Below are 14,542 nucleotides of genomic sequence, written 5' to 3'. Positions count from 1 at the left end.
CCCTGTCTGTTATTACTCGTAACTTTTACAAAACATTACAGAATGTATTGTTCCAACATTTTAAAAGCTTAGTTTCACCTTAAGATAATTTCCTCTGGTGCTGAAAATTTAGATAAAGAAGTGAATATTCACAAAGACATTAAGATCCCCCAACTTTTAATGAAACAGAATTTTTATTTTGAGCAAAGTTAGAGAAAGAATATACTTCTATAGAATCCAAAACTTTTGGTCCAAATTAAATTGACATTACCTCCTCAGGAAGATCTTGTATATATAAAAATTCTCTAATATCTTGGTGGAAATGGCATCTAAGCAACTAACCTACGAAGAACAATGATTATATATTTATCTGACTGCTGGGAAAAAAACTAAATTCTCTCAACAGCCAGGAAAAATGACGGAATTATTCACAAAGGATCTAAAATACTGTCTCATCTCTAAATGAGCCTGTGAGTGCCAAACAAGAGTAGAGCTATATATTACAAAGGAAGCTCTTTTGGATAAAAAAGATTGCAGATATGTCACTCTTTCTTCACAAATGCAGACTTAAAATCCACAGCAAATCTAGTCTCTCTCTAATTACATGACAGCAGAAAGCTCATTTAAATAGTGTATCAGGTAGCATACTCAAGTATTTCAAACTTTGGATTTAAAGATTAAATAAATAAGCAAATTTATAAATACAGGCTGGTAAGTTACACCCTTAATCTGACACAATTAAAATTAACGTTTTGAAGACCTAAAGCAAGTAGTATAAATAAATCAGTGAAATTACATACCTGCCTATGATGAGATCTAAATTCTGGTATTAACACAGAAAAGTAAATTTTTGTTGACTTAATCCCCATTTTGCTTTACATAACAAAAGTACTTGAAAACAAGATAATTATTCTTGAAGGCTGAAGGCTCTACTAAAATGTCATTTTCATTTTTTATCTTCTTGGGGATTGTCTATCAGGCAATAGACACTTAGTGAGCTTATTCTTACAAAATATATTTTCTTATTACTTACTTTTTATAAAAATGCTTAACATTCTGTCTTCTCCCCTCAAGCTGTTTAGGTGTTTGTAAGTTTAGGGCAGAAAGAGAGCCTTTAAAACCATTTAAGGTAAGGCATGAAATAACAGTCAGAAGTAGTAAATTTATAAAACCTGCCATAAGTGTTTGCTCTGAGTTAGGTAACGTTTTACATGGATTTGAACGGGCTCAGGCCCAATCTCGTTACAGCTGAAGGCAAAACTGCCTTGTTACAGTACAGAAATGTTGTGTTCTTTAACCTTCTAACTAAATACTTAGAATACGTGAGATCCAAAGATGTGAGGTGGTGTTAACCTTTTACACTAAGGGATGAATATATTTAATAGCATGCAGAGCATCAAAGTGACAGGGTAAAAATTGTAGTGACATAAGGATGGAATTCTATTCTTGGTTTTGCCAGGAGTATAGGTGTGTGATATGATCTGAGATGAACTACATTAACCAGGGGATGGGAGATATATCACTGGATTTTTAGGAGGCCTATTATTTTCTGGAACAGTATCTAGGGACCAAGCAAGTCAGACCACAGGGCCTAAACAGCACCAGGTCCCTATACAAACTTAATGAATCCTACATCTGCAGAGGGAAGGGATTCAACCCCAAATCACAACATTGGAATGCCACTGCCTACCCTGGGGAGCCCTACAGATACAGATCTCATCACTCTCCAGCATCATTTAAAACTAAAAACAGGCTTTAGTTACCTAAAGAGAAGTGAATAGAGTCATGTGAGCTGACTCAGAACAGAGACTGGCTTCCTGTTGGTAACCTAAACAGGAAACTTTTGTTGGTCCCATGTTATTTCAGCCAGCCTTGGGCACATCTTGGCCAAGGGCACTTTAAGAGACGCTTGATACCCACACGTGAGCAATTTAATCACACTTCTGGTCAATACCAACAGGAGAGTTCAGGAAAATACTCCAAGTCACTCTGAAACAGTCATAAGGAGAACAGATGGTACAGGAACCTTGAGGAAAAATATTCGGCTTACACTTCTATCATACTTAACATATCATCACAGCAAATCTTATTTACCTTATTCTCTCCCCATTAATTTCTTAACACCCAGGAGTATATGAGCAGTATGGCTGCCTGTTAGCAGTGCCTAATATAAAACATTAAATGCATGGAGCAGTGCATCTTTTATTGTATGTCATAAAAATCCATAAATACTCAAATACCAAAGGAGAAGCTTAGGTATTGTGATGAAAAGGAAACATGAATGTGTGTGGAACAATTTACTTGTACATTCACTCAAAAACAGAACAGTTTTTAATTGTGCATTCTGTGGTATTTACAATCTGATCCAAAACTGATTTATTTTTTAAGACTTTTACATTTATTTAAAATCATTTTGAGTATGTTTGGGTAACAAAAATTATCTTATTTGAACTTTCATTCTGAAAGAGACTGTGATGCTCTCTACCTTCAGTTATCTAATGACATCCTTCACCTAATCCTGACAGTGTTGTCTACCAAGTTTTGGTACTCGTATTTTAAAAGACCAAAATAAAAACAAAACAAACATACAAACAACAAACAAACAAACCCCAAAACCTAAAAAAAAACCCTAAAAAAAACCCCACAAAAAATCAAAACCAGTGTTCTAAATGTTATAGATGTTTTTTCTGCTCCAGCACTTTCTTTTGAACACATTCATTTCTAGAACAATTATACAGATTATTAAATTGAAATTCTGTACTTATATTTTATGATACTCCTCTACTACACTTTATGAAAAAAAGGGAAACAGTCCCAAGAAAAATGAATGATGAAGATATATTTCTGGCTCTTTTACATTGCTTTTCTTCTATTGCTATTGATATGTAGCCTGGAAACACTCTTCATTTAGTTCAATGCACATTGGTGCAAGCTAGGTTACAAAGATGGATAAACTATGGGATCCATCATAATGGAATTGGACACACAACCTGGATCTTCAGCCCCCCCCCAGCAAATGCTTCAGTCACTTACATCACACCCTTTTCCCTACATATTTGAAAATAGATGCAATAGAGAAAAAATAATAAAGTCGTTTCCAAAGCTGGCATTTTGTGTACAAGCAATGAAGGATAGAGGTATCAGAGCTCGGCAATTCATAAGCAACAAGAAAAACCAAACACTGGAACACTGTCCTGGGTTGGTTTGAGGATTTTTAATTATTGTTTCATTTTTCTAAATACATAGAAGCAATGAGAGAAAAAAAAAAAAGTCTCACATGCCAAGACCAGAATCATGCAGTACAGTTAACAATGTATTTATATTACTTCTCATAACAATAATAATAATGCATTTTATTGCATGAAAGATCATTTCTTTCACTTGCAATTAAACACAAACCACAACACAGACAGATACAATCTGTCAATTTCTCTGCAAAGACAGTGGGTCAAAGCAATTTCCTAGAAGAGCATCACACAACCAATGTCTGAGGTAAAAATGTGACAGGATCATCACCTTCAGATCCACATGTCATACAAAAAGAAAGCAATTTCCTCTGTTGTACACTTTGTAAATATCTACCAATACATTTAAATAAAGTAACTTCCTCCCCATTGAAAGGGAGGCTTGTTTTTCTGTTTTACTATGTTTCAAAGACATTGATAATTTTCTTTCTGCCTTTCAGCTGGTAATTTTCTAAGAAATTAACTCATCCCCTTGCAAACATCTATTTCACATCTGTAAGTGAATTTGTGATTACATCCCAGCAAAAAATGAACAGTACCAATGAAATAAAACTTCTTCTCTATAATATCATGAGAAAAAAAATACTAAAAACTAGATTTTCTGAGGTTAGCATTTCTTTTCCAATTATCTATACAGCTTTGAAACCAGTTCAACTGTTTCATAAAAGAGAAAAAACATACAACACAATCTTCATGTACCAGAAACATGTCACACGAGTGGGAAAATCTGATAAAAATTGATATAGCTTTGTCTTACAGCAGTTACGTTTTTCGCCCTAACTGTGTCATGATATGATGAGTACTTGTGAGTTAATACAATCAGAAGCTCAAAGAAGAGGGACAGTCACAGAGGGACATTTTTTCACATAATCACAGAATGGGTCAGGTTAGAAGGTACCACAGGGTCATCTGGTCCAATCTCCCTGCTCAAGCAGGGCCATCCCAGAGCACATGGCACTGGATGGCATCCAGATGGTTCTTGGATATCTCCAGTGAGGGAGACTCCATACACTGCTCCAGTGGGAGTAAATAAGTTCTGCCTCATATTCAGGCGGAACTTCCTGTGTTCCAGCTTCTGCCCATTGCCTCTTGTCCTGTTGCTCAGGACCACTGAGCAGAGCCTGGCTCCATCCTCTTGACACCCTCCCTCCAGATACTGATAGACATTGATGGGATCCCCTTTCAGTCATCTCTTCTCAAGGTTGAGAAGGCCCAGATCTCTCAGCACATCCTTGTAGGAGAGATATTCTTGTACTGAGGAGGCCAGAACTGGACACAGCTCTCCAGATGTGGCCTCATTAGGGCTGAGTAGAGCAACACGCTCACCTCCCTCAACCTGCTGGCAATTCTTCACCTGGCACCCCAGGATACATTTTCTTGGCCACAAGGACACACTCCTGGCTCATGGATGGTTTGTTGTCCACCAAGACTCACAGATCCTTCTCTGCAGAGCTGTTTTCCAGCAGGTCACCCCCAGTCTGTATTGGTGCCTTGGTTGTTCCTCCCCAGGTGCAGGACCTGCATTCACCTTTGTTGAATTTCAGATGGTTCTTCTCTGCCCATCTCTGCAGCCTCTCAGGGTCCTTCTGAAGGGCTGCTCGGCACTCTGGGGTATCAGTCTCTCCTCCCAGCTTTGTGTTGTGGGGGAACTTGCTGAGGAGGCCTCTGCCCCTTCACACAAGTTATTAGTGAAAAGTTAAACAATACCAGTACTGAATCTTGGGGGACACCACCAGTGACAGGCATCTAACTGAACCCTGTGCCATTGATTACAGCCCTCAGGGATCTGCTGTTCAGCCAGTTCTCAAACCACCTCTCTGTCCACTCACACAGTCCACACTTCCTGAGTTTGCCTGTGAAGATGTTGAGCAAGACAGCATTGAAAGCCTTGTTGAAGCCAAGGTAGAAAATATCCACTGCTCTCCCCCTCATCTGCCCAGGCAGTTGTATCATCATAGAAGGCAATAAGGTTGGTCAAGCATAATTTACCCTTAGTAAACCCATGCTGACTACTGCTGATAACATTCTTATCAACATTTGAATAGAGATGGCCTCTTTTCCAAAGCACTGAGCCAACCACAATAGAGGCATTCCTACCAAATGGCAGCAGCAGAGACATAAATCTACTTCCACCCTGGCCACACAGTGTAGATGATCTTTTAAGATGCAGACACAAGCAATTTTCTTCAACATTCTTTACACAGGTATCTTCTACAAATACTCCATAACCTGACAGTCTCAGTCCATACTGCTGTTTCACACAAGGGTCAACCTTGATATGATCCATAATGAATTAATAAAGAGAGCAAAATATTTTCATCCGCAGTCAAAAAGCAATTGTTGAATAATATGCTTTATACTTTTTTCAATGTGTAGTAAAAACTGCTGTTGTTCTACAAAGAGAAGCATCAAGTGACTTTAATGTTCTTCTTATTGCTTCACCACCACATCTCCTAGCACAGCAGTTTTAACTCTAGAATATGAAATCCCTTTCCCAATGACTGGGTGCAAGCTTCAGTACTTGAGATTGGATTCCCTAATATTAAGCTCTGAAATCAACAGGACATAAGTTTCCTAGCACCCTGAAGCCTTGATCTTGAAATTAACAGGAGTTTCTAAAACTGCAAAAACACCTGAACAAGCCCCTAAGTCAATTATGTGCTGTAATACCTCAAAAGGTATGCTAGAAACATTATTGTTACAGCTGAACTCCTCAGCTGGTATAAACCAGATGTTAATAAGCAAAGAAACATTGTACTAACAGTTTTGGTTAATAAGTAAAACTACAGAAATATTTTTTACTTCATCTGTAATTTATGTCAAATTTAATTCATCACAGAAATAAAGTGTTGCCACTTAATTGCTCTTAGTGTACAGCAAAGATGCTTACAATGAATGATGATAAGCAGGAACATGAATGAACAGTTGCCAGGCAACCAATAAATAAAGGTTCCAAATAGCATGACCTCTCTTTAAAGGATAAAGCTCTAATCATAATTATTTTTCAAATCCATTTCAGTGCCAGCTAAAATCATGTTTGCAGCACTAATCCTGGCCTTCCTCATACAGAATGAAACCAAATCTGTCATTTGACATATCACAGATAACAAATTAAACAGACTCAACCTGCTCCTTCAGATTATGGTCAACAGTGCATTTTGAGGATGGCAAAAAGGTTAGACAATAAACTGGAATCTGAAATAGAGAGCTGAGATTTAAACAATTTAAATAGGGTAATAAAAATATTTTTTAAAGTTACATTGTTTCCTAAGGATCTTCAAACAGTATCAACACAAAATGCTCCATTGTTTAATATCATAAAATGATCATTCCATAAAATACAAGAATGAGACAGACTTTAAAATAGTAAAAACAGATACAGTTTGAAATGCTTTAAAAGCTACATAATACCACATTCTATCTTTATAAACTCTTGCAACACAGTCTTGCTGAGTGCATAAGCAGAGCTGAGGCGCCCAGAGCAAGCACTGACCTTTTAGATGGATTCAAATAAAACTGACAAAGAGCAGCATAAATCTTAAACCAGTTAAAGAACACAGTATACCCACTTTGAAGAAACAATGAAGGGTTATGCAGGAGTTTTACATTATGCCTTCCAAATAATGGAATGGGAAAGCTTGCGCTTGTTCAAGGTTTACTGGTAGGCCAACAAATATTGTATTTATTTTAGTAAGCTCTCATGTAAGAAAACATTAGGAATACATGTTTTTGTAGTTTTATCTTGCACTACATAAGGTGATTACATAAATCTCTTTAACCATTTTATTTCTTTTCTTTAGTAGAATTGAGATTCACTAATAACTGTGATGCCTAAACACTTAGCTGACAAAAATTTACAACAGGAAAACAAATTGAACTACAATAATAAACAAATATGTTTTGTACTTAAGGTATAAAATAGTATGTCAGCAGTGAAGCCATAAGAACAGGCAACATACTTCCAACCTGTCTTTGAAAAAATACAGGCAACAGAATCCATGAACTTCCCTGCACTGTCAGTAGCACAAAATAATCTCATACTTTACAGTAGTAAATGCACTCTAAATATTAAGTATTTCTTCACATATATTTCTTTGTATCAAATGAGAGGCAGTTCATTATATAGTAGGTATTCTCCTTCTTGGATAGAGGAGCATTCAGTTGCCTTCCATCAGACACATAATTTTCCAATTATTTTCCTTATCTAGATATATCTGCTCACCAGAGACCCTTATAGGAGCTTTTCTTTGTATCTGTATTTCATAAATAAGCAAATAGGAAATATACCACATTATATCTGTATTTTCCTTGACTAATATTTCGCCCACTAATCATCTTCATCACCTAATTCAGTAACTCCTCTCCATCCTTCTAACAATTTCAGTTTGAACTCCTTGTTCTAACAAAAGTCCAGTTCATTTCATTGATATCCTACGCAAGAGTGAGATTCCGAATTTAAGTAATTGAGAATCCTACATACTGACTGTTAACTTCAGACAATGCAGAAGATCCTCTAAATTCCTGTCGGCACACATGGCACTATTGATGCCAAAACCACATTAATTGCTTATCCATGGTTTTCAGCTTGCATTTTAATGAACTATAAAAGAATTGTGTTGTGCCTATAAACCTCATAACTAAGACCACTAGTTTAAAAGTGTGTAAAGGTGCTTTGGAGGATTTATTCCCCTCCCAAATGTTTATTCCTTTTCAGATGCCAGCTGAAGAATGAAATTGGTCTGGTTTTAAGCCTAAAAGACTAAGAGCTTATGGAATAAAAGGTCATGCCTTATCATTTAGCAGGAGCTGGAGGCTAATTGTGAAGTTTATTAACAATGAAAACAATGGGGTTCTCAGAAACTTACTACCATGGAGGAAACTGATGTTATTTTTCTGAAGTTTGGATTCCACTGTGTTTTGTTCCACAACATGCAATTTAACTACCGCACTTTTGAAAATGGGAAATGACTGTATTGTTTTAAAGATCTGCTCACACTAAAATAAGAGTAATTTTAAGACCTCCCCTAGGGATTCAAGACTATACATTTAGCAATAGAAGGAGGAAAACAGCATAACTGCCAGCTTGAGGAGAGAGATGATGAGGCATGCTTTCTCTGTAGTGTTTCCCACATTACAGATACAGTCAATGAAACTAGGTGTAATTCTAAAAACACTTTCCTCGACAGGGCTTAGGCAGATACCCATCTAAGTAAGAGAAGGCAGCTTTATGTTCCAGAGATCAATCCTATTCTACATGCATGCTGATCCTGTCTTCTGATCAAGATATTTTTGTTTTAATAACCATTTTTCTCAAACCAAAAAGGTAACATTTGTCTTCATTTTTATACTAGATATTTAATAGTTAATAAAATATAAACCTACTTATTATTCAAGTACATACAAAAACTAATGGATGGCATTAGGAGATAAATTTGCAGAACAATAGCTCAAACAGTGCAATATTGTTTGGTTTAGCAAAGCAAATATATATATGGATACCCACTAGATGCATATATAGGTATTTGTGAAAGACCATCTATAGGCACTCCCAGTAACACACAAAGGAGCTTTATGTGAGCCACACAAAATTTTACTACTATAGTGAGGAGCCCAGTAGGAGGAAGAAGGTAGTTTGTTGCTCAATCACTTTTTAGTAACAATTAGCCTCTATCCGTTTGATTCAGTCTTGTACTTGAAATGCTCTTTTTGTAACTGCTATTCCATTCAATTCCATTCATTGATGGACGTCTTCCCCTACTACTGTACAGAAATAGTTGAAAATAGCAGCAAAATTCAACATTGATGACATAGTCTTTCATTAATATACTTGATGAAGTTACTGTTTTGGACCAATAGTTCAGCTCTAAAAGAGGAAGCTAAGAGTGTAGCTCTTAGTTTTAGTCAGAAAAAAAGTCTCACAAAAATGATACTGATAATCAATGAACTTTGAAAATTAATGCGATGACCTTCCTTTATATATGAGTAAGTGATTCCTAAATTTCATCATGATTTCTTAACATATTAGTTATAAACATTTCTCATGGAGCTTTAACACAAAACTCTCAACAATACAAAGTGCAAGCACACCCCTGTCATGTACTGTCATGTACCATACTCCATGATCTGCAACCTATTCTGCTGTGGCTATTACATGAAATACTGTACACATGAATACATTTCAGGACAGACAGCTGAATTCAGCTATCATTGGAAGCTTGAGGAATTCCTCCATTCAGTTCTTTGGTTAAAAGAAATTTTACGGAGAGACAACCAAATTACAAGGAACAGAAATGTTCATACAAGCTTGTAAATTTCAGCATTGTGTTTTACTTTTAAAAGGAAACATTATTATTTAATGTCTTTGAGCTACAGTAGTATCCTCTAAGAACTGACCTGGCTCACATTACTGAAACAAACCAAAAAATTCAACAAGACTGAACAGATTTTACTTATCAATCAGGAAAGTGGATTAAACAAGACAGAACAAGAGGAAATAAATAATCTCCAAATTTTATAATGTTCAACAGGTATTATCTGTATTTTATTTAAAGACAAGAAAGAATGAAAAGTAAATCTGTTTTCCAACCATTCTAAGAAATTTTTTCCAGTGACATTTCATTCAACTGTATATACACTACTTCTTTCCTGAAGCCTACTTTGCATATTTATTCTTATTGTCATACAAAATCTTTGTTACATTTTCACCATTTACTCTGAAGTACAGCTGCTGTATGCACTTGTGCTGACACGCAGAGTTTTACAGCACAATACATACTTGCTGTTGCCAAGTCCTTTGCCTCAAATTTCCCATGCTTTTAGCCTTTGCTGTTCCCAGCAAAAAGAAAATTGAATTTTCAGCACTATCCAAACAATGTGAACACAGCAATGGCTGCTCTGGGGCAAATGTGAAGTTCATTTAGGCCAGGACCATGTCACTAGTAGTGGTCAAAGGCAGTGACCTAGGGAAAAGCCCCATATTAGGACAACTCTCAAATAATACAACAATCCCCTGAAACACTCTTCTGGTTCCCAGCAATGTGTGGCTCAGACTTAAATGTGAAAAGACTGGAAGCATTGGTACATGACAACACTCTTTGTTTTCAGCAGGGCTGGAAAGAAGAGCAGAAGATACTTCAAAAAGGAGAAATACATGCCACTTCATTCTATCCAACACTGTTTCTTGCTCCTGATATTGACTTTACCCTCAAAATTTGCTGTTTTCCATATGGAAGAGGTGGCAAAAATGAAAGTGTTTCCCTTCTTTCCTCAGAAAACCTCCTCCTGACTGGAGCTGGCCTCCTGTTCATATTCCACTTGACTAAACCAATCTTTTTCTCTTCCCACACTAGCTCCATCTGCCGCCCGTCTCTCCAGCAGAGCCAGATGCCAGCAAAGCAGACTGCTGTGGGAGGAGAAAGTTCTGTCGCTGGAATTTCATCCCTATACTCCGCAGGGGGCCAGCCTGCGAAGCATGGGGAGGATACAGAGAGCAACTTCCTCTCTTCCATGCTCCTTCCCCTGCTCATCAGCAAAGAAGGCAGCTGAGGACATGAGCAGAAGGATAAAACACCAATGTGTGCTCTTAAATATGCAGTTTTAATATTCATATAGCAGAAGTCTCACAGTTGTACTCCAGACTGAAGCATGGTACACGTCAGATAAACATGTGAGAAGACATGAGTCCTGCTCCAAAGACCTTACAATCCAACAGAAGCAGAGATGCGCATTTGTGATAAGGATTAAATGAGTGACTAGAGCACAGATGACAGAGAAAAAAGACTCATTTATAATCAGGAGAGATTTTAATGATGGAGTAAAAAGACAGTACTTGCTGGAGAGATGGAAGTCAAAGAGAATCAATGGATGAGTGCTGTTAAGCTGAGAGAATTGCAGAGGCAACTGCCTGAAGAAAAGGAAAGGGCAGGATGAAAACAGACTTAGAGAAGGAAAATGTGGGTTCTTTATACACTTGACATGACCTTGCATGAAACAGAGGGAGAAGACATACAGGTAAGAACTTTAGATAAACAGTCTAGTAGCAGAGGAGGATCTGCATGAGCAATCTTGTCAGAGAAAGGAGCAAGAATGTGTGTCACTGAGTGAGAACAAGAGCTGATATAAAATAAGCAAGTGTGCATATGTGTGAGACAGGGACACAGACTTCGTTTCCCTGGGAGGAAGATGCATGGGAACCCAGGAGACTAAAGAGACTATATAATAAAAAAGGCTGGTGTATGGGCGCAGCAGAAAGTTTTGAGTGGGGTTGGCAGGACAGAAGAAAGTGAAGGTACAGAGTGATCTAACAGAATACTAGAATTACAAGTAAGAATCTGAAAGAACACAGATAAATTACAGAGACATAGTAAGAAAAATCAATAAGTTGAATTGACAAGGAAAAGAAGGAAATAGACATATCACATTGCAGTAGAGTAAGGGATCACAGCAGAACAAATGGAATGACAGGATAGAGAAAAAGGAGGAAAGAACATATGCAAAAATGATAAAAGTCAGTAAAGAAACATTAGTTAAGTGAAAGCACTATGCAAAAACTCCTAATGGGAAAACTGGGTGCTTAGACAAGGGCGACTGGAAATGGGTGGTCACTCTAAGTGTAAACTCTTAGGGTTTGCCCCATCTTGGTATACCCACAGTTTAATCTTCATTTTCTCTCAGAAAAAATGCTGTTTCCTTGTCCTCCACACCCCCTAACTTCCGAGCTGTAGTTGCACCTTTATGCCATTTGTTTCACTATTTCTAGTGGCAACTATTTCTCTTACGTCTGCATGGGAAAAAGCTCTTATTTTTTTCAGATACTCTACAACAAAGAAACGTGCCAAAAATCTCAAGTTTCCTTCCTCCTGTCCCCATAACGCTCTTTCATTCATTCCTCTTCGAAAAAAAAAACCTAAACCAAACCAAACCAAAAAAGGCTGAGAAAACTCAGCAATACGGCGGTATCTTAAGTCCAAGACATTCAGGGAACCTTTCCTGAGCTGCACGTACATTCTGCGCCCCAGGTTTCCTCGTGCCCGGGTGAGGGTTTCCCGTCTCCCGCGGGCTGCGCTCCAGCGCCCGGCATCGCGCAGCCGGGATAACGGGATCTCCGGCTGAAACGCATCCATCAGGCGGGGCAGCGCGGGGAGGGGAGCTAGCTACCGGCGGCTGGAAGGAAAGCCTGCACAGACGTATGCCCTGGCTGCTGGAAGACATGGCTGGCTGGCGATTTGATTTGATTTGATTTGATTTGATTTGATTTGAGGGACATAAAAAAAAAGGGAAGGGAGGAAAGGGAGAGGGGGAAGCACACAAGCTCGCACACGCATCCGGCTGATCTTACCTCCACATTGAAATACTGCTCCGCTTTGCACACTGTAGCACATAAAATCCAAATGAAGGTTTGCAAGAAAAACACCCTGGATTGAGAAACGAAATCCAACCGGCTTCCAGTGCTGGATGCGAGTACGATCATAGTGAAATGTGCTTCAGCGGGTGGAAGACCTCTCTTTCTCTCTCTTTGCCTTAAACAAATGCACAAAACAAACCAGCCTCCCCCGTGTCGGTGAAGAGCCCGTAGCGCAGGTTCACCCACAGCCGGGGAGGAGGAGGAAGAGGAGGAGGAGGAGGAGCAGACACTTCACGGCACAGGCGGCGGCGCGGCAGGGTCAGCTCTCGCTCATCCTCACCACCAGCCCCGTACAGAGGGAATGTGGCGTCCGAGTACAGCCGCTGCTCCTGCACGACTCCTTTCTGCCCAGCAGCAGCAGCCGCCTCCCCGTGTCCTCCCTCCGCTCCCGCCTCCTCCGCCTCCTCCACCTCTCCTCCTTCTCTCCTGCCTCCTCCCCTTCAGCCTCCGCCTCCTCCCGGGGAAGGCGGGCCAGCTCGGCTTGGCTCGCCTTGGCTCGGCTCGGCTGAGCTCGGCTGGGCTGGGCTGGGCTCGGCTCTCTGCCGTGGCCCGGCCCGGCGCGGCCCGGCTCGGCTCGGCTCGGCTCGCTGCCCTGCCCTGGCTCGCCTCGCCCCCCGCCGCTCCCCTCCACTCCAGAACGTTCAGCCGAAACCTTCATGGCCCCGCCCCGGAGGCGGCCTAGAGGCGACGGCCCCACCAGGCGGCCCCGGCGCGCCAGCGCCGCCCGGCCGCGCTCGGCGGGCCGCGGCCCGGAGTCTCGGTGGGCGGCTGCTGGGGACCGGTGGCCCGGGAGCGGCCCGCAGCCTTTCCCCTCGGTCCCGTCCCCAGGAGCCGAACGGGTGCCGGAGCGTCCCCGGCCTCTTCACGGGAGGCGCCCGGCGCGGAGCGAGCGCCCCGAGCCGCCCGCGGTGCCCGTGCCCGGGAACGCCGCGCTCCCCTGCCCGCGGTGCTGCCTGAGTGATGAAATTGTGCTTAATGTGTCCGAAAGGGAAATCAGGGAAATCAGCGTGTGAAATACTGTATCACAGGCTTAACTTCATGCTGGATATTATCATATTCAAAATGCCTTACGATTACGGCAGATGAACTGCTCGTGAATTAATAGTAAAGGGGACTTTTTATGGGGCCCTTTGATATGTCATCCAGTATAAGGAAGGTGTCATGATTCATAATCAGTGGACATGATATTATAATAATGCATCTTGAGGGAGAAAAAGGGGACGGGAAAAAAACCTCCAAAACTCCCAAGTTTACTGACAAGAAAAAATTGAAATTGGAATCTTATTTTTTCCGTTTGGTTATCAAAAAATACGCAAAGATACTTGATCATTATATGGGACAAACAGGACGAGGAAGACGTATCTGATGTGAAATTTCCATAACCTGGTAGTTGAGCCCAATTGCTGAAATTAAAACACATGCACTACGTGTACGAAATTCTGACTGCACCTGGTAGCAGAATGTAGGACTGTATTAGGTTGCTCACCATTTTGTATATTAAGAGTGAGGCAGTTATGTGAAGATGTCGTGATCTGCCTAATCAAAAGTAATCCTGTTTAAGCAGAATTCCTTATGTGAGATACTTTTTTCATATTAAGGCGTTTTCTGTTCTTCTGATCCTTAGTGATCTCAATGATGAAATTATGAAATACAGAGCTGTCAGCAAGCTAAATGGACCTGTTGGCACTTTGGTGACAAATATGGGAAGTCAAATTAACGAAATGAATAATTAGGCACAAGTTAAATAAATGTCTTGGAAGAAGCAGGAGAAAACGTGATACTGACGCATGCAAATTATATTTGGGAAGAAAAATTAAAAAGTAAAATCAAAAGGATACTGGTAAAGTAACAGCGCTTCAGAAAATAATCTGGGGGCTGTAATGTAAATATGAGTCAGCAATGTGTTACCATTAAA

At 39.9% G+C, this 14,542-nt stretch overlaps 1 protein-coding gene across 1 annotated transcript in view; it reads right to left on the bottom strand.

Annotated features, from left to right (window-relative positions):
- The window catches only part of MMP16 (matrix metallopeptidase 16), a 163,218-nt gene extending 150,458 nt beyond the window's left edge, over positions 1-12,760 (bottom strand). The window contains exon 1 of the mRNA XM_058809292.1: positions 12,562-12,760. Coding sequence (XP_058665275.1) covers positions 12,562-12,693 — 132 coding nt within the window. The 5' untranslated portion in view covers positions 12,694-12,760. The remainder of the gene's footprint in view (positions 1-12,561) is intronic.
- Positions 12,761-14,542: the final 1,782 nt, after the last annotated feature.

Source organism: Ammospiza caudacuta, chromosome 1 (assembly GCF_027887145.1).
Source record: "Ammospiza caudacuta isolate bAmmCau1 chromosome 1, bAmmCau1.pri, whole genome shotgun sequence".
NCBI lineage: Eukaryota > Metazoa > Chordata > Aves > Passeriformes > Passerellidae > Ammospiza > Ammospiza caudacuta.
The sequence above is the reverse complement of the archived record's forward strand: the minus strand, read 5'-3'. Positions and strand labels throughout refer to the sequence as shown.